The sequence below is a fragment of the Microtus oregoni genome, unplaced genomic scaffold (assembly GCF_018167655.1).
Source record: "Microtus oregoni isolate MIOR12 unplaced genomic scaffold, Mior012 000016F_ref0000370, whole genome shotgun sequence".
NCBI classification, from domain to species: domain Eukaryota; kingdom Metazoa; phylum Chordata; class Mammalia; order Rodentia; family Cricetidae; genus Microtus; species Microtus oregoni.
In genome coordinates this window covers 17,485,878-17,506,077 of record NW_024543075.1, presented here as the reverse complement: position 1 = coordinate 17,506,077, position 20,200 = coordinate 17,485,878, and the positions used below count along the sequence as shown (strand labels likewise).

Below are 20,200 nucleotides of genomic sequence, written 5' to 3'. Positions count from 1 at the left end.
GGCTGGCCTCGGGAAATGATGCTTTAAAAGAAAAGTATACCGAGGCTCTGCCCCCACCCCTAACAAGCTGGCCGCAGGTCAGGACCCTGGGTCCCTGCCCCCAGTCTACCCCGCCCTCAAGCTCCATCATCCCTTAGGCCCCGCGTAAGCCGATTGGGCCGGGCCTCACCGAGCGCGCCCAGGAGGCCGTAGGTCTCGCGCATCACATCCCGGTACAGAGTCCGCTGCGCGGGCCGCAGACAGCACCACTCCTCCGAGGAGAAGTACACGGCCACGTCCGCGAACTTCAAGGCTCTTGGCCTCCTGCCCCTTCTCCGAGTAGGTCCGGTCTCTCCGGGTGCCCGCGCGGGGAGCGGAGCCGGAGGCGGCGCCATCGGACCTGCGTCCCCGCCTTGCCCGGGCACCGCGCACCCTGAGACCTGGGAGCCCGGCCGGGAAGGCCCGGAGTAAATCCGAATCTGCCGCCGGAGGGGTCAGGCGGCCCAACGCCGACCACACCGTTATTCAGGAAACTCCCGCTGGAACTTGGGTGACAGGCACCGGAAGATGCCTTCGGGGAAGATGGCGGCGCCGCTCCTGCACCGCCGCTGCCTAGAATACAGGCAGGTTCCAGCTATCGATTTTATTGACCCGAGCGCCATGCCGGCTTCTTAACCTCCCTGCCCTAAAGTGTAATGGCGCTGCGAGATGGCTTCATGCCTACTTTCCACCTTATCTATTGCATTCCTTCATTGGTCGGTAGCTGAAGATCGGACGTTCTGATTGGGTGTCGGCGAAGGCGGCCCGTTTGAATGAAGCCGAGCGATTCTTAAGGGCAAGAAGGTGGATGGAGTGTTCCGAAACAGGTTTTGAGAAGTGTAGAAGTAGGAGGCCCTCCTTGTGTTCTCCAGCGTTTGTTTGCCCAGCTGGGGAAGACGTTTCTACGTATTCCCCCTAGGGAACGTCACAGAACGTCAACATGGATTTGTTGAATATCTGCTTTCTATACCATAAAGTTGTCTCAGCGAGGAATTCTGAAAAGTCCTAGGAAGGACGGGAGCAGTAATAACGTTTTTTGGCACGTCTAGTAACACTGAATGACTCGAAGGGTAAGTTAACTAATCTTGTACCTTGGGCAGCTCCTAAGTAGTCTATGGACACGAACGACTCACCTTTCAATGCTTTAGGAAGTTTGACTTTTGTTTGGAGGCTAAACCAATAACTTGTGCCTACTCTTTCTTTGTACAGTGGGATGCACATTTAGGCTGCTAAAGAGCAGATGGCTAGCTGGTCAGTTCACTTGGAAGGAAGCAGGGAAGTCACGTCTCCACCGGGGCTTTCCTAAATAGTGTGGTTGTGCCATCAGCATGTTCCAGGATAGCATGGACAGCAACACAGGGAGAACCTGTTTTTAAAGGAAGGGTATGTAGCCCAGTGGTAGGGCATTTGCCTAGCATGCATGAGGCTCGAAGTTGTATAAAAATATCTTTAAAAATGGATAACCAGGACTGGGTGAGAAACCAAAGCCTCGTATAAATATCAGGACAAACTGTAAGGAAGATTGCCTGCTGTTGAGAAGTGTGGAGAAGATCTACACATCAAGAGGCTACACAGAGACCTCTGTGCTTTTGCTGTTCTTCCCACACCAGTTGAGGACAACCAAGAACTTCTAATCCTCCTACCTCTTAACTCCCGAGTGATAGAATTAAAAGTTGCATAGCACATTCAGCTTTATTTGGTGCTGGGGATGGTTTAGGTATATTAATTAGGGTTTCTATTGGTATCATAGATGAAACCAAAAATCATGTTAGTGAGGAAAGGGTGTGTTTGGCTTACAGTTCAGGGATGAACTCAAGGAGGGCTAGAACCTGGAGGCAGGAGCGATGCAGAGGCCATGGAAGGCAGTTCCTGGCTGTCCTAGAACTCACTTTGTAGACCAGGCTGGCCTAGAACTCGGATTTCCCTGCATGTATCATCTCTGTTGAACCACGTTCTTACTTAACAGATTCACCCAGTCCAGTTTCAGACTGTCCTTTCCTGGACTACATGTTCTTCTCTGAAGCATCTTAGCTAAGCACAAACCCTATCCCTGCACTGTGTGGCCAGCACTCACCAATTCATTTCTGATTACTCCTATATCCACTCTCTGAAAGGGGATTTTCTAGTTCCTACAGACCTTGTCACTCTGTGCACTGTACTTTATTCTTCTCCTGCCCCTGCTTTATCTATGTTCTATAGATAACATAGAACATTGCCTATAATTTGGCACTCATTGTACCAGCTGGGAAAGTTCCTTCATTACCAGCTCATACACAAAGATGTGTTGTGGAACTTTCACTATGTAAAGGTGTGTTGCATTTGTTCAACTAGGCAAAGATGTGTTACATTTGTTTATGTAAAGATGAGTTGCTGTTTCACCTTTCCTGCCTAAGGCTCCTGATTGGTTTAATAGAAAGCTGAAAAGCCAGTAACTAAGCAGTAGAGGGATAGGTGGGGCTGGTGGACAGAGAGAATAAGTAGAAGAACAGAAGAAAAGAGAGGAGAGAGACGAGAGAATGAGGAAGAAAGAAAGGGAAACATGGGAGCTGGCCAGCCAGGCAGTCACTAACCAGTCAGACATGGAGTAGGACATACAGAATGAAAGAAAGGTAAAAAGGCCCAAGGCAAAACATAGATGAAGAGAAACAGGTTAAATTAAGTTATAAGAGCTAGTGGGTCAAGCATAAGTTAAGGCCAAACATTCATAACTAATATTAAGTCTTTGTGTCTTTATTTGGGAGCTGGACGTTGGACGCCATTTGTAGGTGGATTTTTTTCATCCTGCCTGCCAGCTCTCAAATAACCAACACAGAGACTTCATATTAATTATGAAAGCTTAGCCTGGCGGTGGTGGCACACGCCTTTAATCCCAGCACTCGGGAGGCAGAGGCAGGCGAATCTCTGTGAGTTCGAGGCCAGCCTGGTCTACAAGAGATAGTTCCAGGGCAGGAACCAAAAGCTACGAAGAAACCCTGTCTCGAAAAAAAAAAAAAAATTATGAAAGCTTAGCCAATAGCTTAGGCTTGTTTCTAACTAGCTCTTATAACTTAAATTAACCAATATCTTTTCATCTATGTTCTTTTTAAATATTTATTTATTTGTTATGTATATAATACTCTATCTGTGTGTATGCCTGCAGGCCAGAAGAGGGTACCAGACTTTATTACAGATGGTTATGAGCCACCCTGTGGTTGCTGGGAATTGAACTCAGGACCTCTGGAAGAGCAGGCAATACTCTTAACCACTGAGCCATCTCTCCAGCCCTCATCTATGTTCTTTTACATGATTCAGTTACCTTTCTTTACTTTGTAATGCCATGCTGCTTGCTTTGTGTCCTGGCATCTCTGCTCTCCTTCTTCCCAGTGTTCTCTCTGCCCTGAAAATCCTACCTTGCCATTGGCCATTTAGCTTTTTATTAAACCAGTCACAGTACCACGCACACGATGTAAAGGAATATTCCATAGTAGGTTGTTGTTATTATTTTGTTATCATTGTGACCAAATGCTTGACAGAGACGAGAGGATGAATTTATTTTGGCTCACAATTTCAGAGGGTTTGGTTCACAGTAATGTGGCTTCATGCACTTGGACAGAACAGTATGGAGGCAAGAACATGCTGCTCATTTCACATCAGACAGGGTGGAGAAAGAGAGAGAAATAGTAAGGGATCAGGAACAATATATCCTCAAGGACCTACCCACAGTGATCTACTTCTCCTGCTAGGTCCTGCCTTCTAAACTTCCCTGTAACAGGCTTGTCCCACTAGCTCCTATAACTTATTTTAACCTGTTTCTCTTCGTCTGCATTTGCCTTGGGCTTTCTACCTTTCATTTCATTATGTCCTGCTCCATACCTGTCTGTCTGGTGATGGCCTGGCTTGCTGGCCCCAGCATTTCCCTACTGTTCTCCCTTGTTCTCTCTTCTCTCTCTCTCCTCTTACTCATTCTTTCTGCACACCAACCCCACCTATTCCTCTACTGCCTAGCTATTGGCTGTTCAGTTTTTTATTAGACCAATCAAGTGCCTTAGCCAGGCAAAACAATACATCTTTACATTGTTAAACAAATGTAACCCATCTTTACATAGTTATATTCCACCGTACTTTCTAGAACGAAATAGCACCACTGGCTTTGGACCAAGCATTCAACACTGAGCCCATAGAGGACAGTTCATACTCAAACCATAACTGTGGCTGGGCAGGAGAGAGATGAGGAGAAGATGAATTCTATGTAGGGCGAATCTCATCCTGTTTACCACCTGTGCACACACCTATCTGTGAATGGCTGTGGGAGCCTCTGTGGCAGATGCTCTGCCCGTGGTTACTTCACCAGTAGAGCATCTCTCTGTGTAGGAATAATGAAGGCAGTTTCCTAGCTGGCACAGTGAGTGGCAGATTATAGGCAATGGTGGCACTGACCGTGAAAATGTTTGACAGTGGTAGCCAGAAGGGAGAGGTAGACACAGTGGCACCCACAGCCTGCAGACATCTGCATCTGTGCACAGACAGGCTCAGGTGGAAGGTACAGCCAAAGTTGGCGCAAGGTGTAGTCTGTCTCCAGGACGGAGTAAGCTCTCTGAGAGAAGTAGGAGCAAGGGCTGGGGGTGTGGTTTAGTGGAACAGCGCTTGCCTAGCATGCATGGGACCCAGGATTCCGTTGATAGCGCTGTTAAAACATACAAAAATGAAATAAAAAGGTAGTATTATAAGCTGGGGTCTCAGCAAGGGCAAAGAGGGCATCTTCTAGCTGGTGTGTTGGTGCACATCTTTAATCCCAGCACGTGGCAGGCAGAGACAGGCAGATCACTGAGTTCAAGGCAGCCTGGTCTACAGAGTAAGTTCCAGGACAGCCAGGGAGAGCCACATAGGAACCCTGTCTCAGAAACACACACAACCACATCTTCTGAGCTTGGGTAGCCAAGAATCACTGAAGCAAGCAGGTCCTTATGGCTTCAAGTCACTGCACAGGGTCTTGCCATACGTTCATGTGAGTATTCACTTAAACAGGCTGTTTCCTCCTCCTCTCAAACAAGGTTCCACTGTGTAGTCCAGGCTGGCCGTGAATGCATGGTGACTACCCCTTCCTGCCTCCCATGCACTGCCACATCTGGCTTCATCAAGACTCTTGATGCTTGATCCTCCTTTCCTCTGTTTTCATTTCTTACTCTGGCTTTTTGTAAAGCAAGAGAGTTTGGGTTTCTTTAAGTTTGAGGCCAGTCTGGTCTTAATGGTGAGTCCCAGAATAGTCAGGACTTTTATTAAGAGAGACTGTCTCAAAAATCAAAAGAAAAAGAAAATTGTCTTTGTGGGTACAGTTTGGGCTGAGACCAGCACGAGAGATTGTTCACACAGGGCGCTTATGTGGAAATCTTTATCCAGAGACGCCCCATCTGGTGAAGCAGAAGCAGCAATTTTCTATTTAAGAAGAAGAAGAGGAGGAGGAGGAGGAGAAAAGGCTGCAGCATGATAGAAAGACAGGGAAAATTCTAGTAGCACAGGAAGGAAAATGAGCCCTCACTCCTGAGTGAATGATGCCTCTCACTGAGATACAAGAGTCCAGCACAATTAACATCTGTTGTGAAAGCTGCCAAAAGCACAGAGAGAGTGTTTCTTTTATATAGAGATGTGAACAGCAGAGAGACAGTGTTTCTTTTATATAGAGATGTTTCAGCCAGGTGTGATGGCACACACCTTTGACCCCAGCACTCAGAAGGCAGAGGCAGGATGGATCTCTGAGTTCAAGTTCAGCCTGGTCTTAATTTTTTTGCGTATGGGTGTCTGTGCACCACCCAAATTCCTGCAGTGCTTTTGGGAGGCCAGATGAGGGTGTCAGATTCCCTGAGACTGGAGTTACATCTGTGAGCTGCTGTGTGGGTGCTGGGATGAACCCAGGTCCCCTCAAAGAACAACCAGCGCTCTTACTGCTGAGCCATCTCTCCGGATCCCATCCCTGTCCCCACACACCTTAACCCGAGTTTTTACCCTGTCAGAAGGTGATCCTATCCAGGGCACCTTGGGAATCAGCCTATGACCTCATACCCAAACAGACTAGTGGGAAAAGGCTTCTCAGCAACCTCTTCAAGTAACTTGGGTGCCACCAAAATGGTTTAAGTGGCCACTCATGACCTTCCTATAAGAAGTCCGTGCCCCTACTTTCAAGGGCGCCTGGGTACCTTTTGATTTTATGTGACCTCCGACTCTGCTTTATACTGGCTCACACTGAGATTCTTTTTTAAGTTGATTTTGTTTGGTTTTGTTTTTTAATTATTTCTTCGGGCATAGAGGAACTGTTCTTTCCTGCTCCCTTGCGGGATCCAGGGATCAAACTTAGGTCCACAGACCTGTAAGTGCGTGCCTCTGCTCCTGAAATTCCACTTCTGAGAGCACATCAAAAGAACTTACTGAGCATGGCAGCACATGCCTGTAATAATGGCATTTCTGGAGGTTGAGACAGAAGAATCCTGCGTTCAAGGCCACCTTGGGATAAATAGGGAGAGCCTGTGGGGGAGGGCAGGGGAGGAAGCTGGAAGGAGACCCTCAAAGGGACATTCGTAAGCCTGTGTCCTTAGCAGCATTCAATGAAATAGCCAAAGATGGTGGCATCAATAGCTGAATGTATAAACAAAAACGTACAGTGGAATATCCAGCTTAAAATAGAAGGTAATTGCTGACACATACTGAACATGGATGAAGACTGTGGTATGAGATGAACGAAGCTGGTCACACAATGGTAAGTGCTATGGTACTCTACTTAGAGGAGACATCTACAGTAGTTCCTGTTTTGAGACAGGGTTTCTCTGTGCAGCACTGGCTGACCTGGAACTCACTCTGTAGACCAGGCTGGCCTCAAACTCAGAGATCCGCCTGCCTCTGCCTCTGGAGTGCTGGGATTAAAGGCGTGTGACAGCACCTCCCAGGCTAGGAAATGAAATTATTTTAGTAGATAAATATTTGAGTTGTGAAAGGAAAAAGTTGTGGGGAGTGGATACCTATCGATGACAGAACACCTGACTACTGAACTATAAAATAAGATGGTAAATTGTATATCGTGTATGATAATAAAGATGCTTTTTGAGCCTCTCTTTTCCTAGCTCACCATCCCACTTCCACCCTTTGGAATACCTTTTTCTTTCTTTTTTAATGTATTTATACAGTGTGTGTATTTGATGTTTGGGGAACAGTGCGTGTCTGGAAGCAAGAGGACAACTGTAGAGTTGGCTCTCTCCTTCCACCTTTGTGTGGGTTCTGGGGATCACATTCATGTCACCAGGCTTGCACAGCAAGCCCTTTATCCTCTGAGCCATATTATAGCCAGCCTGTTTTCCTTTCTGAATAAACTGTCTCTATTACTAAAAATAAATAAAGCCAGGGCCTTGTTGGAGGAGGTGTGTCACTGGGAGTGGGCTTTGAGATTTCAGAAGCCCCATCAGGCTCAGTGTGTCCCACGCGTGTGAATCATATGTGAACTCCGAGCTGTTCTAGGACTTTGCCTGCCTGCAGCCACGTGTTCCCTGCCATAATTGTGGACTAACGAATGGTAAGCAAGCCCCCAATTTTAGGAAGCATGGAGTTTCCTGACTCACTGATAGGCACTAGAGGAACGTGGAATGTTAAACATACAAGGTTATTCATTCAAAGTAAGGGATACATAACCTGCCCAGAAGGCTGGGAGCAATGTGGTAATAGCCTGATGACCTTTGCACTATCTGTGTGGCAGGAATCCACACCAGATCCCCAGACCCTTATCATAAGCTTGTTTTTCTCAGCCAATCTATAGATCCCATCTTTATGGAAGGTGTCATGTGTACTTTACAAAGAGTTTCTGCGTAGACACATCTGATCTTTATTTAACTTGGTTCCACAAAAAGATTTGTGAGTGCTCTCTTGTGCACACGGGATTAAGTTAATTGTCACAGGAATGGTTACACTAAATTGTACTGTGCTTAAATATGCCTAAACTGTTCAGGGTCAGACTCCCCACGTCTGGCCAACACCAGCTACTTGGCCGTGTTAAGCCAAGCTCGCCCCCATGGATCATTACTGTTTGTCTTGGTTACAGAGATCCCCGCATCAATTAAACGCTTGTCTTGTTCATGGCATCTTTTCACAGTAACACAACAGTAGCTGTCTTATTGCTGTGGTGAGCATCGTGACCAAAGCAACTTGGGGAGGAGAGGGTTTTTTCAGTTTATGCTCCTACATCATAGTTAATCATCAAAGGTCGAGACAGGAACTCAAACAGAGCAGGAACTTGGAAGCAAGAGCTGATGCAGAGGCCATAAAGGGATGCTGCTTGCTGGCTTGCTCCCCATGGCTGCTCAGCCTGCTTTCTATAGAACCCAGGACCACCAGCCCAGGATGGCACCACCCACAATGGGCTGGGCCCTTCCCCATCAATCACTAATTGAGAAACTATCCTACAGGTTTGCCTACAGACTAATCTTATGGAAACATTTTCTCAGTTGAGGCTCTCTCCTTTCTGATGACTCCAGCTTGTGTCAAATTGATATAAAACTAGCTGGTCGGGTAACTAAGACATTTCTTATACCTAACCTACTGAATGCAATAGCTCAGACTCTAGAGCCGTGGTTCTCAACCTTCCCAATGCTGTGACCCTTTAATACAGTTCCTCGTGCTGTGGTGACCCCCAACCATAAAATTATTTTTGTTGCTACTTTATAACTGTAATTTTGCTACTGTTATGAATTGTAATTAAATATCTGGTATGCAGGACATCTGATATGCAACCCCCATAAAAGAGTCAGTCAACCCCCAGGAGGTTACGACCCACAGGTTGAGAGTATAAATGATTGTGTGGCTGATTGGGAACAGTGTCCAACTCCCTTTTTTGGCCTGTGAAGACATCAGACATGATATACATAGTGCACAGACATAAATACAGGCATAAAATAAAAATTTCAAAAATAAATGCAAGATGGGCATGGTGGCTCAGGTCTATAATTCCAGGATTTAGGAGGCTGAGGCCTAATGAGTTCAAGGATAGCGTGGGCTACAGTATAAGATGCTGTCTCAAAAAGTCAGTCAGGCTTTGTTAGTGGATTTTTCTGAGCCTCCCTCCAGCTCTCAAATCACGACTTGGAGACTTCTATTAGTTATGAAAGCTTGGCCAATAGCTTAGGCTCGTTTCTAACTAGCTCTTATAACTTAACCCATTTTTATTTATTTACTTAATGTCTTATGGCTTTATTACCTTTGCCCTGTACTGCCCATGCTACTACTTGTCAGTCCTAGCATCTCATCTCGACTCTACCCTTCTTCTTCCCAGAGTTCTCTCTGCCCTGAAAATCCTGCCTAGCCACTTGGGCGTTCAGCTGTTTATTAAACAAATCCAAGTGATACATATTTGTTGTTGTTTTGTTTTGTTTTTACTCTTTTGGGGGCCTGCCATCCAGCTCCCATATAAATACACAGAGACTTTTTCTTTTTTTTTTTTTTTTTTTTGATTTTCGAGACAGGGTTTCTCTGTAGCTTTTGGTTCCTGTCCTGGAACTAGCTCTTGTAGACCACGCTGGCCTCGAACTCACAGAGATCCGCCTGCCTCTGCCTCCCAAGTGCTGGGATTAAAGGCCGCCTGGTGGAACTAGCTCTTGAGACTTATTCTTATTTATGAATGTCTGGCCTTAGTTAGCTTAGCTTGTTTCTAGCCAGCTTTTGTAACTTAACTTATCCCCTTTCTCATCTACATTTTGCCCTGGGCTTTTTGCCTTTCTTACTTCTATATATCTTCCTTTTCTTCTTAGTCCGTGCCTGGCTGTGTGGCTGGTGTCTGGCCCCTACCGTCCTCCTACCCTCCTTTTCTCTCTCCCTCTCTTCTCATTGCTCTACTTCTGAGCCTAGATTTCCCCTCCTCTTATTTATTCTCTCTGCCTGGCAGCCCCACCCATCCCTCTCTCCTGCCTAGCTATTGGCCATTCAGCTCTTTATTAGAACAATCAGGTGTTTAGACAGACAAAGTAGCACAGCTTCACAGAGTTAAACAAATGCAACATAAAAGAATGCAACATATCTTTGGATCATTAAACAAATGTTCCACAGCATAAACAAGTGTAATACTAATCTTAACTAATATTCCACAGCACATATTCACAGTGTACAAAAAGATTCCACGGCAAGGCTTGATGTTGCAGACCTAATCCTATTACTCAGGAGGCAGAGGCAGGATGATCACTGTGAGTTCAAGGCCAGCCTGGTCTACAGAGTGTGGTGTTATTTTGTTTGTGCTCTAACAGATAAAGCTTGCCTGAAGATCAGAGGGTGGAGCTAGCCACTAGTTAACCATAGAGGTCTGGAGGTCTGTACAGACAGACAAGAAATGGTATGGCTGGGTAGAGAGAGGAATGTGAGGTGGGAGGAGACAAGAGCTCAGCCCTTTTTTTGGCTGAGGGGTTAGCAAGGTAAGAGTTGGCTGTGGCTCGCTCCTTTGTCTCTCTGACCTTTCAGCATTTACCCAGATATCTTGCTCTAGGTTTTATTATTAAGACCAATTAGAACTCATGCAACAACAGACCGAGTTCCAGGACAGCCAGGGCTACACAGAGAAACCCTGTCTCCAAGAAAACCTAAAAAGAAAAAGCAAACAAACAAACAAACTGCTAAGGCTTTAATCATAATAGCCAGAAAGTGGAAACAAACTAGACATCCCTCAACCAAAACATGGATAAAGAAAATGTGGTATATTTACACAATTTACTCAGCTGCTAGAAAACAGACATCATGAAATTTGCAGGTAAATGGATGGAACTAGAAAAAAAAGCATCCTGAGTGAGGTAACCCAGACCCAGAAAGACAAACACGGTATGTACTCACTCATAAGTGGATGTTAGCTGTAAAGTAAAGGAAAACCATGCTACAGTCCACAAATCCAGAGAAGCAAGTAACAAGGAGGGCTCAAGGAGAGGGGAGACGTGCATGGATCTCCCTGGAAAGGGGAAATAGAATGGATTCCAAGTGTGGGTTGGGGGTGGTGGGAATGGGAACAGGAGAGATCAGGTGCAAGGGAGGGATGGAGAGAGTATTGGGGGACATTATGGGTCGAGGTTAGAAACCTAGTGCAGTGGAAATCTCTGGAATCTATGAGGGTAACCCTAGTGAACACTCCTAGTAATGGGGGATATTGAGCCTGAACTGGCCATCTTCTGTAACCAGGCAAGGCCCCCAGTGGAGGGAGTGGGACACCAACCCAGCCACAAAACCTTCGACTTACAATTTGTCCTGCCTGCAAGATAGATGTGCTGGGGTAAAGATGGCGCAGAACTGGTGGGAGTGGCTAACACTATAACTTGACATAAGGGTATGTGCCTAGTTTTATTGTAAATTGTTATGTCATGCTTGCTTGATATCCCTGGTAGATCTGATTTTTTTTCTGAAGGGAAATGGAGGAGTAGTGGATCTGGGAGAAAGGGAAGGTGTGTTTGCAGGGGGGAACTGGGAAGAGAGGAGGGAGGGACAGCTGAGGTTAGGATTAACATATAAGAGAAGAAAAATTAATTACCTTGAAACCAATTAAAATTAATTAACAAATAATTAAATGGTTGTTATTTTTGACAAAAATTCAATGTTCAATTTTACCAATAAAGACTTGGGAGACAAATGCTGGGGTGGAAACCTACTAGCTCAGAGGCAGAGAAAGCACCCAGCTGACCTTCCTCCAATCCAATGTCTCCCTTCCACTTCCTGTATCTCTCTCTGTCCTGACTCCCTCTTACTCTCTATGGTTTTTTTCTTGTTCACTTCCTGTCAATTTTATTTAATCCTATTTGCAATAAGCAGAAAGCTCTTGGGTTAAAGGTGTGCACTAGGACTGAGCCACACCACAACTAGAAACAGGCTTTTCCAGGATATAGTGCAATCTCAGTGTGATAAACTACCCTGCAGCAAATAGTGCCTTTAAAAAAGCATGAATACTGCCAAGGCTGGGACTGGGGTCTAGTCAGCAGTTAAGAGCACTTTCCTGCGTGCAGAGGGCCTGGCTTTACTTCCCAGCACCCATAGTGCTTCACAACCATCTTTAGATCCAGTTCTAGGATGTGAAGCCTTCTTCAAGCCTCTGGACACTGGGCATACAAATAGCATACTCACATAATGCAGACAACCTCCACACACATGAAATAAAAATAAACATTTAAAAATATTACTAAAGGGGGGGCTGGAGAGATGGCTCAGAGGTTAAGAGCATTGCCTGCTCTTCCAAAGGTCCTGAGTTCAATTCTCAGCAACCACAGGGTGGCTCACAACCATCTGTAATGAGGTCTGGTACGCTCTTCTGGCCAGCAGGCATACACACAGACAGAATATTGTATACATAATAAATAAATATTTTTAAAAAAATATTACTAAAGGAAGAAGTTAAATACAAAAGACAATCTTATAGTTGCATTTGTGTGGCCAGTGGTGGCGCATGCCAGTGGAACTTGCTGAAGGAGGCGTGTCATCTCCAGTGTCCTGGCTTTCCTCATTGTCGCTGCCCTCTGAAACAGCGTTCCTATCCACTGGGAAGGAACATTCTCCTCTGCTGACTGACGATTTCTAGCCTGAGTGTCTTTTATCTTCCTGTTCCACCTCAGATTCGGCTTTAGGTGACTCCTCACTCTGCAGCGGCTCTAGAGCGTCTGATATTGAGTGACTTACAGACCACATTTCTAACTGTACAGGCTCTCCCTTCCGATGAGCTCTCCTCAGAGCTCTCCTCACCTGCTTCCATAGCTGCTGAAGCCAGTGGCAGGGCTGTGGCATTAACACCAAGAGCTCTGTAGCTGTTTTCCTTGGCTTCCACGCCATCTCCTTTTAACAGGTGTTGTAATAACTGCACAGACCCTAGCTCCTGAGATGGAGAGTCCCCTTCCACTGAGGGCACTTGTCCTACCAGTTCTCAAAGTGGCAGGCTTCTCTGTGCTTCAGCAGATATTTGTCCTATTTCAAGCCACGCATTGGGCACCATAATGTCACGTGTGTTGTGGGCACTGGTGTGGGTTCACGCGAGGCCATCAAAAGAAGGCTGGAGACACTTTAAGAATGAACTTAGTCTTTTGTGGCTGCAGGGTCCAGCCTCAATGGATTGAAGCATTTCCCTTTGCCCAGGGCATTTTTATTTTTCCCATATTTCCAATTAAGCCAGTTGATTTCCATATGCCCAAAACAGCCTGGATGAAGCTTCCAAAATTACAATGCCAAGTGCAAATTCTTGATTCATCAGGGAACACAAGTTTTCCAGACTTCTTGAACCACTTTTCTCATGGCTCTGGGGACTAAGAATTATTTCATTGTACATTTGGGTGGGTGGATTATATGGTATGTGAGTATTTCAAGAAAAGTATTAGCTAGCCAGACTTAGCGGTGCTTATCTGTAATCCCTGCACTTGGAAAGCTAAGAAGGATTGCTGTGAATTTTCAGCCGTCCAGGGCCCTGTGATGGCTGTTCTTGGTCGTCAGCTTGACTACATCTGGAACTAACTAACCACTTGTAAAGGGTACTTTTTAATTAAGTCTTTTGAAGTGGGAAGACCCACCCCTTGGGGGTGAGGAGAGTTGAGACAGGGTCTCTTTGTGTAGCCCTGGTTGTCCTGGAACTCTGTAGACCAGGCTGGCCTCAAACAGAGATCTGCCTGTCTCTCCTTCAGAGTGCTGGGATTAAAGGTGTGCCTCACCACTGTCTGGCAATAAACATACTTTTTAAAAGTAATTTTTCTTTTTTTTTAAAAGAACAATTAAGAAAGGCACCCTACAATGGTTTCTTGCCTCCACATAAACCAACACACATGCGCGCGCGCGCGCACACACACACACACACACACTGATTTGGAACAGGGAATCCTAGGGAAGTTGGGGGCTTTGGCTAGGCGGGAAGAGCACATTCACAATGCAGAACGCCAGTAAATGCCCATTTCTTCCCCACAGCAGTCCAGCTCCTAATAAAGGGTCTGCTGGTGCAGGCTCTGCAAGCATTAGGACTCTACTCCTTCTCACGCATTCCTAAAGACTACCTGACCCCCTGCATACTACAGGCTCCTCTTCAGAATAGAAAGGACACTGAACCTGCTCCACCCAGCAACCCTTTGGTCTCCTGCAGTGGAGCCTCTACTGAACCTTCCTAGAGGCACACACAGTTCTCTAGGAAGAAGTAAACTTAACACCAGTGAATGAATCCCTCTGCATCCACTTAGGCTCTAACCAGTCTGTCCAGAAACTGAACAAGTCCAAGGACGCACCAGCCCTAATCGTTAACCTTGTATATTCAGGGTCCCCGCCCTGCTTTTTCCCTCATTCCCAGAGCCTCAACCTCGAGGAACCCAAGAGAATGGAAATTTCTTAGCTCTCAATATTTACTGGCATAGGAACAAGAGGAAGAAAACAAACGTAAGGTTTTATGAAATGTGGAGAACTTCAGCTTCACTACTGTTGTCCAAATAGATCAAGAAACTTGACATAGTAGTTGACCATTGACTGGCCTTTGTAAAATTCGGTCGCCTAGTGCTCCAGCCGTACTGCCCTCAATTATAATGGCGGCGCTGTCCCAGTTTTAGCTTCTTGCCCCTAGATATCATGGCTGCCTGGCGGTTTCACGTAGCTTCGCCTAACCCCGGAAGACCAGCACTAGCGATTGGGCGGTGCCCAAGACACAGAGAAGAAGGCCTCCGACGGTTGGACAGAGCTGCGTAAGACTGGTTTTAAAGAAGCCGGAGGTGGGAGCTGTCGAAAACCCGGGATTTTAGGAAAGCTGCGGTGAGCGGCACAGGGGAGGGGTGGGAATGGGGGGGACCCGGCAGGAGAAAGGGCAGAGAGGCGGGCGTTGAAGGAAACGTTTGAGCCATCTGGTCCCGAGCTCCCGAAAACGCGGGGCGGGGACCCAGGCAGGGCGGGGGCTTGGGGTGGGCTGTTACCGGTAGGCTGGACCTTCCGGGATTGGAGTGAATGGGTTGTCGGTTTGACAGGGTATACCCCGGCATCCCGGCTGAGTTCGTTGATGAGCTTGGGCCTCCCCCGAATGGAACTTTGTTAAGACGAAGCTCACAGTGGGAGGAGGCGAGTCGCGCGGCTTCTGATTGGAGACCCGCGCCGTAGGAGTCTTTCCACAGAGATCCAATTTAGGCGATCTGGTGGGAGGGAGGGCTGTCAGTATGTGGAGTAATTCTTCTGGAGCCCTTGTTTGGCGGGGCGAGGATCACCGAGGAATCTAGCGGAAACGGAACCTCCCAGGACCGGGATCCCAGCGGATCCTTGAGAACCCCGGGGAGGCTTCTACGGGGACAAAGGTCCCAGAAGGCTCGAGCCTTGGGAGAGCTGTGACCTCCGCAATCCAGTCTAGGCAGGTGCCCGGCAGGGCCCGAGTGGTCAAGGCGGCTGCCGCGGGAGGACCCGGCTCCGAGCGGCCAGCTGGGGGCGCCCTTTCGAGAAAAGGCCCGTGGCCTACCGGGAGCCGCAGGCGGACCATGAAGGGCGGAGTCCCGGGGGAGGAGCTGGCCCTCACTCCCCACTCCCCTGTTCCCCCTTTACCCCAGGCCGGAGCCTGGGATCCCCCAGGGACTCCCTGGAACCACCGCTTTCCCTATGGACTTCCCTGGGGACTCCAGGTGAGAGCGCTCCCCGCCCGCCTGCCTGTCTTGAGCCTGGGACACGGGGATCCTGGCGGCTGTACCCGACCACTACAGAGCCAACAACTGGTTCAGGCAACTGTCTTCTACTTCTTTCATCCTCCAGCCCTTCTAGACAGTCAAACCTGTGCCGCCAGCCCCTAACGCGAGCATTATGGGAAGCCAGGAGCCCGAAAAGACCGAGGCTGCAGCACTTGGGGACTCCTTCGCCCCTGGAAAAGGCCTCTCGGAGGGTCCTGGCCGTGGTGCTGGAAGATGTCATGGCTACAAACAGGGTGAGCCCTTTAACTGAAAGACGCCTCCCCTTCCCAGTCCTCCACCCCCGCCCTGGCTCAGTACTAAAGTCAGACCAGATCCCTTAAGCCAGCATTCAAAGCAGTCTCCTTAATGCAAGACTTCTGCATGGTTCTGGGGTGTGCCTGTCCTCCCCGCACCCTCCACTGAGCTCCTACTAAATATGAGAAACTTCTGGCTACCCTGCCCCCCCGGGAAGCATGCTGGTTGTGTCTTTGGTTACACGACAGAGATGAGAAAAACGTCACTTCTTTTTCCATTTCTTCAGAGCCTAGGTTAGATTAGATGACTTACATTTCACACCTGCAGGTCCTGACTCTACTATCTCACTCCTAATTCAGACCAAATCACTTCCTTTAGGGATCTGAGTGAATTCTAGCTGAAATCTGTCTCCTCTGTGACTAGGGACACTGAGACACAGGAGCTCCTGTCCAGTTGGCCTCATTCCATTACTTTGGTCTTTGCTGTCGTTTTGTCTTACTGAGACAGAGTCTCTCCTTTTAGCCCAGGCTGACCTGGAACTCTCCATCTTTTTTGTGCTAGCCTCAGAAGTACTGGGATTATATAGGCATGAACCCAGCTTGGCTCCTTTTTAACAACTCTTCCTCTCTTAGGTCCCCCTGGCATACCAAGAGGACACCTCCAGCCGGATGCATCACAACAGTCACCCAGATTCTGTCTGCAGACAGTCACCAGCTTTACCACCCCAGCAGGTCAAGTGGCCCTTACAAGCCAGGTGAGTGTGGCAGGGAAGGGAATAAGCTGAGAACGCAGCTGAGCCCACTGATCCCCCCACTTTTTCTCTAGGCCTCCTGACCCACTGCATTTGTGCCGAGAACCCTTAAGCCGCATCCACCAGTCCTCTCCCACCTTGCGGATGAGCTCAAGGGCAGCCTCTGGCCCAGAAGAGAGCCCTTCACAGAAGGTGGACCAGGTCACCCAGCCCACCCTAGTGGTGGTACTGGAAGACATTGCCAACTCCAGACAACCAGTTGAGGTATAAGAAAGTATGGTGAAGGGCTGGAGAGATAGCTCAGTGGTTAAGAGCATTGCCTGTTCTTCCAAAGGTCCTGAGTTCAATTCCCAGCAACCACATGGTGGCTCACAACCATCTGTAATGAGGTCTGGTGCCCTCTTCTGGCCTGCAGACATACACACAGACAGAATATTGTATACATAATAAATAAATAAAATATTTAAAAAAAAAAAAAGAAAGTATGGTGAAGATCTCTGGTTCCAACTAGGGCAAGCATGAGGCTGGGTGAGGTAAAGGCAGTACAAAAGAATTTTAAAAAATAATTTATTTTTATTTTATGTACATTGGTGTTTTGCCTGCATGTACATCTGTATGAGGATATTGGAGCCCCTGGAACAGGAGTTAAACAGTTGTGAGCTGCCATGTGGGTGCTGGGAACTGAACCTGGGTCCTCGGGAACAGTAGCAGTGCCTCAACCACTGAGCCATCTCTCCAGCCCGCTTCACCGCCCCCTCCTCCCATTCACTATGTAGACTTGGGTGGCCAAAAACTTGGTGTGTAGACCAGGCTGACCCAATTTATAGCCTGCCTCTACCTTGCAAGTATAGGGATAAAGGCTTGTGCCACCACCCCAATAACAACATTTTATGTGGTAGACAGTACCTGCTTGGTTGTAGACAAAAGATTTTTTTTCTTCTACCCTTTATTGAGGTAGTGTCTACCACATAAAATGTTGTCATTGGGGTGAGCAGATAGCTGGGGAATAAGTTAGGCCATGGGGGAACAAAGATGGCTTCCTGCTTTTTCAAATCACCTCCCCTGTTTATATCCAGGGTTTGGCTGAAGAAGGGCCCAGCTTCATTGTCCCAGCACAAAGGTGAGATGGCTGGAGAAGGGATTATCAAAGCTATCACTCAGACATCCAGAGCTGGGGACGTCAGGATTTACTTGTCTAATCCTTCCTTATAGCTCCTTCAGAAGTCTTAAGGGCCAGGGGAAACACTGGCCTAGGAGGGACCTGGACTTGGAAGCACCCCCAACTCTTACTTTGTCCCCTCACCCCAGAGCTGAGCCTATGACAAAAGTTCATCAGCCAATGCCTGCGCCCAGAGAACTAGACCCTCCATTCCAGCCGTCCACTCTGCCTGCGGACCCTCCAGAGAGCCCACTACCGGGTAGGACTTGAATAGAGGAATAAGACTCAAAAGTCTGGAATAGGCAACATAAGCTTGAAATATCAGGGGAAGAACTATGGATGGGACTTAACCCATCCATAGTTAACCCATCCCAGGGCAGAGCAGGATGGACAAAAATGGGATTTGGACCTCAGGGACTTCAGAGGGTTTTTATTTTATTTTTCAGCACTGGGGATCAAATCCAGGGCTTAGGGCATGTTAAGCAATCCTACTTCTAGGACTTTAGGATCAGGTTCACTCCTCTAGAGACAGGTTAGTGTTGGGGAAAAGAGACTGAGGCTTGTGAGGTGGTGCTTAAATCACCTGAGGGTAAGGAATACCCACCTGTGACCCTCTCCTTTCCTCAGCCCCAGATCCTGCTCTGGAGGCCCCATTGACCCCACCACCGTCCAGCCTTTTACGCCCCCGTCTCAGTCCCTGGGGCTTGGCCCCTCTCTTCCGTTCCGTCCGATCCAAGCTTGAGAGCTTCGCTGACATCTTCCTCACGCCTAACAAAGCACCACAGCCTCCACCCCCATCACCTCCCATGAAATTGGAGTTGAAGATTGCTATCTCAGAGGCTGAGCAGTCCAGGGCTACTGAGAGAATTGCATCTGTCAGCCCCCGGCCCCCTATCCGCCAGTGGCGGACTCAGGACAGTGCCCCACCACCTGTCCCTAAATTAGCTCTGGGCCGAAGCTACTCCTGCCCTGATCTGGGGCCCCCTGGCCCAGGTAGCTGTACCTGGCCTCCTGTTCCATCCCAGCCAAGCCAGTCCAGGCCCCGGAGACATACTGTGGGTTGTGGGGAGATGACCCGGACCCCACCGCCTCCTCGGCCCTGTCTCCGGAAAGAGGTCTTCCCTCTTGGAGGAGTGGGAGTCTCACCTTCTCTCACTACATCTTCCTCATCCACTGCATCCACTTCCTTCTTCTGCGAATCAGCAGAACCCAGGTAGTGCTCTTAATAAACCTTTCTGGAAGCCTTGGCTACAGCCTGAGCCCGGCCTCCTTTGCTCAGTAACCAGTGACAGAAGACGGGTGTATGCTCTGTGTTTCCTTGTCCCTGACTGTTGACCATCTCTGCAGATTGGGTTCAACCAAGGGGAAGGAGTTAAAAGCCTCAAAGGACAAGGTGCTTTCTGACCCAGACACCAAGGTAATGAATAAAGAGACGGGAGCTAGCTGAGGCCTGAGCCCATGCCTTCCCTTCACCCTCTGCCCCATTTCTGCAGACCACGGGAAAGGTTTCTGGATTCAGAATACGGAGGACGCCCGTCCGACTACAACCAAACCTTACACCAATGGGGCTGCCTAGACCAGTCAGGTGAGAGGCTCAGAGGGCAGGGAGCTACCATGACCAAGTAGGTGACAGCTCGTATCCCTCAAGTACAGCCTTGGCTCCTCTCAAGGAGCGTAGTCCAGCCTGGAAGACTCAAGTTTAGCAAGGACGTGGCTTGTGCTTAGAACTTCCTCACGCGTCACTGCTGACTCTCACATGGCCCCAAACCCGAAATTCAGTGGCTTTCCCTGGACCTTCTCAGGACCTCCTTGCTCAGGGTTTCTCAGTGTCCTTTGCTTTTGCTTCCAGATTGAACAAGAAGGAGTTTACTTTGGAAGAAATTTATACCAATAAGAATTACCAATCACCAACAGCCAGAAGGTGAGAAACTTGGAAGGTCTGAGGGCAGCAGAGGGCCGTTGGAACCAGGGAGCATGCTCGTAAACACCTCTTCTCCCTGCCCGGCCCAGGACCTTTGAGACCATCTTCGAGGAGCCGCGGGAGCGCAATGGGACTCTGATTTTTACCAGTTCTAGGAAACTCCGACGGGCTGTAGAATTTCGGGACAGTAGCCTTCCTCGATCCCGTCGACCATCACGAGGGGCCCGCGCTGCAGCTGGCAGGACCCTTACTCCTAACCTGGCACCCAGCCAGGACGTGGGACGTCTGCTGCAAGAACGGCTGAAGGAACTAGACGCCTTGCTCCTAGAGGAGGAGAGAGACTGAGAACAGCCCTGTCAGCTCTAGGAGCTCTCACTGTTTGTCCATCCGTCCTTCAGGGAGGGGGGAAATCTCTGGGTCAATTGTATTTTTTTCTCTATATTTCTATAAAGTTTTCAATATGTTTCCGA

General features: G+C 48.1%; 2 protein-coding genes across 5 annotated transcripts in view; one reads left to right on the top strand and one right to left on the bottom strand.

Moving 5' to 3' along the window:
• The window catches only part of LOC121457591 (zinc finger protein 689), an 8,578-nt gene extending 7,884 nt beyond the window's left edge, over positions 1-694 (bottom strand). The window contains exon 1 of the mRNA XM_041666488.1: positions 170-694. Coding sequence (XP_041522422.1) covers positions 170-374 — 205 coding nt within the window. The 5' untranslated portion in view covers positions 375-694. The remainder of the gene's footprint in view (positions 1-169) is intronic.
• Positions 674-20,200, top strand: Prr14 (proline rich 14). Of its 4 annotated transcripts, XM_041666483.1 has the most exons (13): positions 674-1,088; positions 14,600-14,754; positions 15,531-15,602; positions 15,730-15,898; positions 16,532-16,653; positions 16,725-16,914; positions 17,727-17,770; positions 17,863-18,068; positions 18,437-19,022; positions 19,157-19,226; positions 19,303-19,394; positions 19,659-19,730; positions 19,820-20,200. In XM_041666483.1, exons 3-13 carry the CDS (start codon positions 15,580-15,582, stop codon positions 20,073-20,075), a joined length of 1,830 nt encoding a protein of 609 aa, XP_041522417.1. In that variant the 5' UTR covers positions 674-1,088; positions 14,600-14,754; positions 15,531-15,579; the 3' UTR covers positions 20,076-20,200. The 4 variants fall into 4 exon arrangements, with proteins under 4 accessions (XP_041522417.1, XP_041522421.1, XP_041522420.1 ...); XM_041666487.1 differs by lacking the exon at positions 15,531-15,602; XM_041666486.1 differs by lacking the exon at positions 674-1,088 and having other exon boundaries at positions 14,629-14,754; positions 17,959-18,068.

Excerpts from the sequence above, each read along its gene's own strand:
- Prr14 (XM_041666483.1), top strand. The coding sequence starts at position 15,580 with ATGGACTTCCCTGGGGACTCCAG. Across the intron at positions 16,654-16,724 it reads AAGTGGCCCTTACAAGCCAG|GCCTCCTGACCCACTGCATT; the intron begins GTGAGTGTGGCA and ends CTTTTTCTCTAG. Across the intron at positions 16,915-17,726 it reads ACTCCAGACAACCAGTTGAG|GGTTTGGCTGAAGAAGGGCC; the intron begins GTATAAGAAAGT and ends GTTTATATCCAG.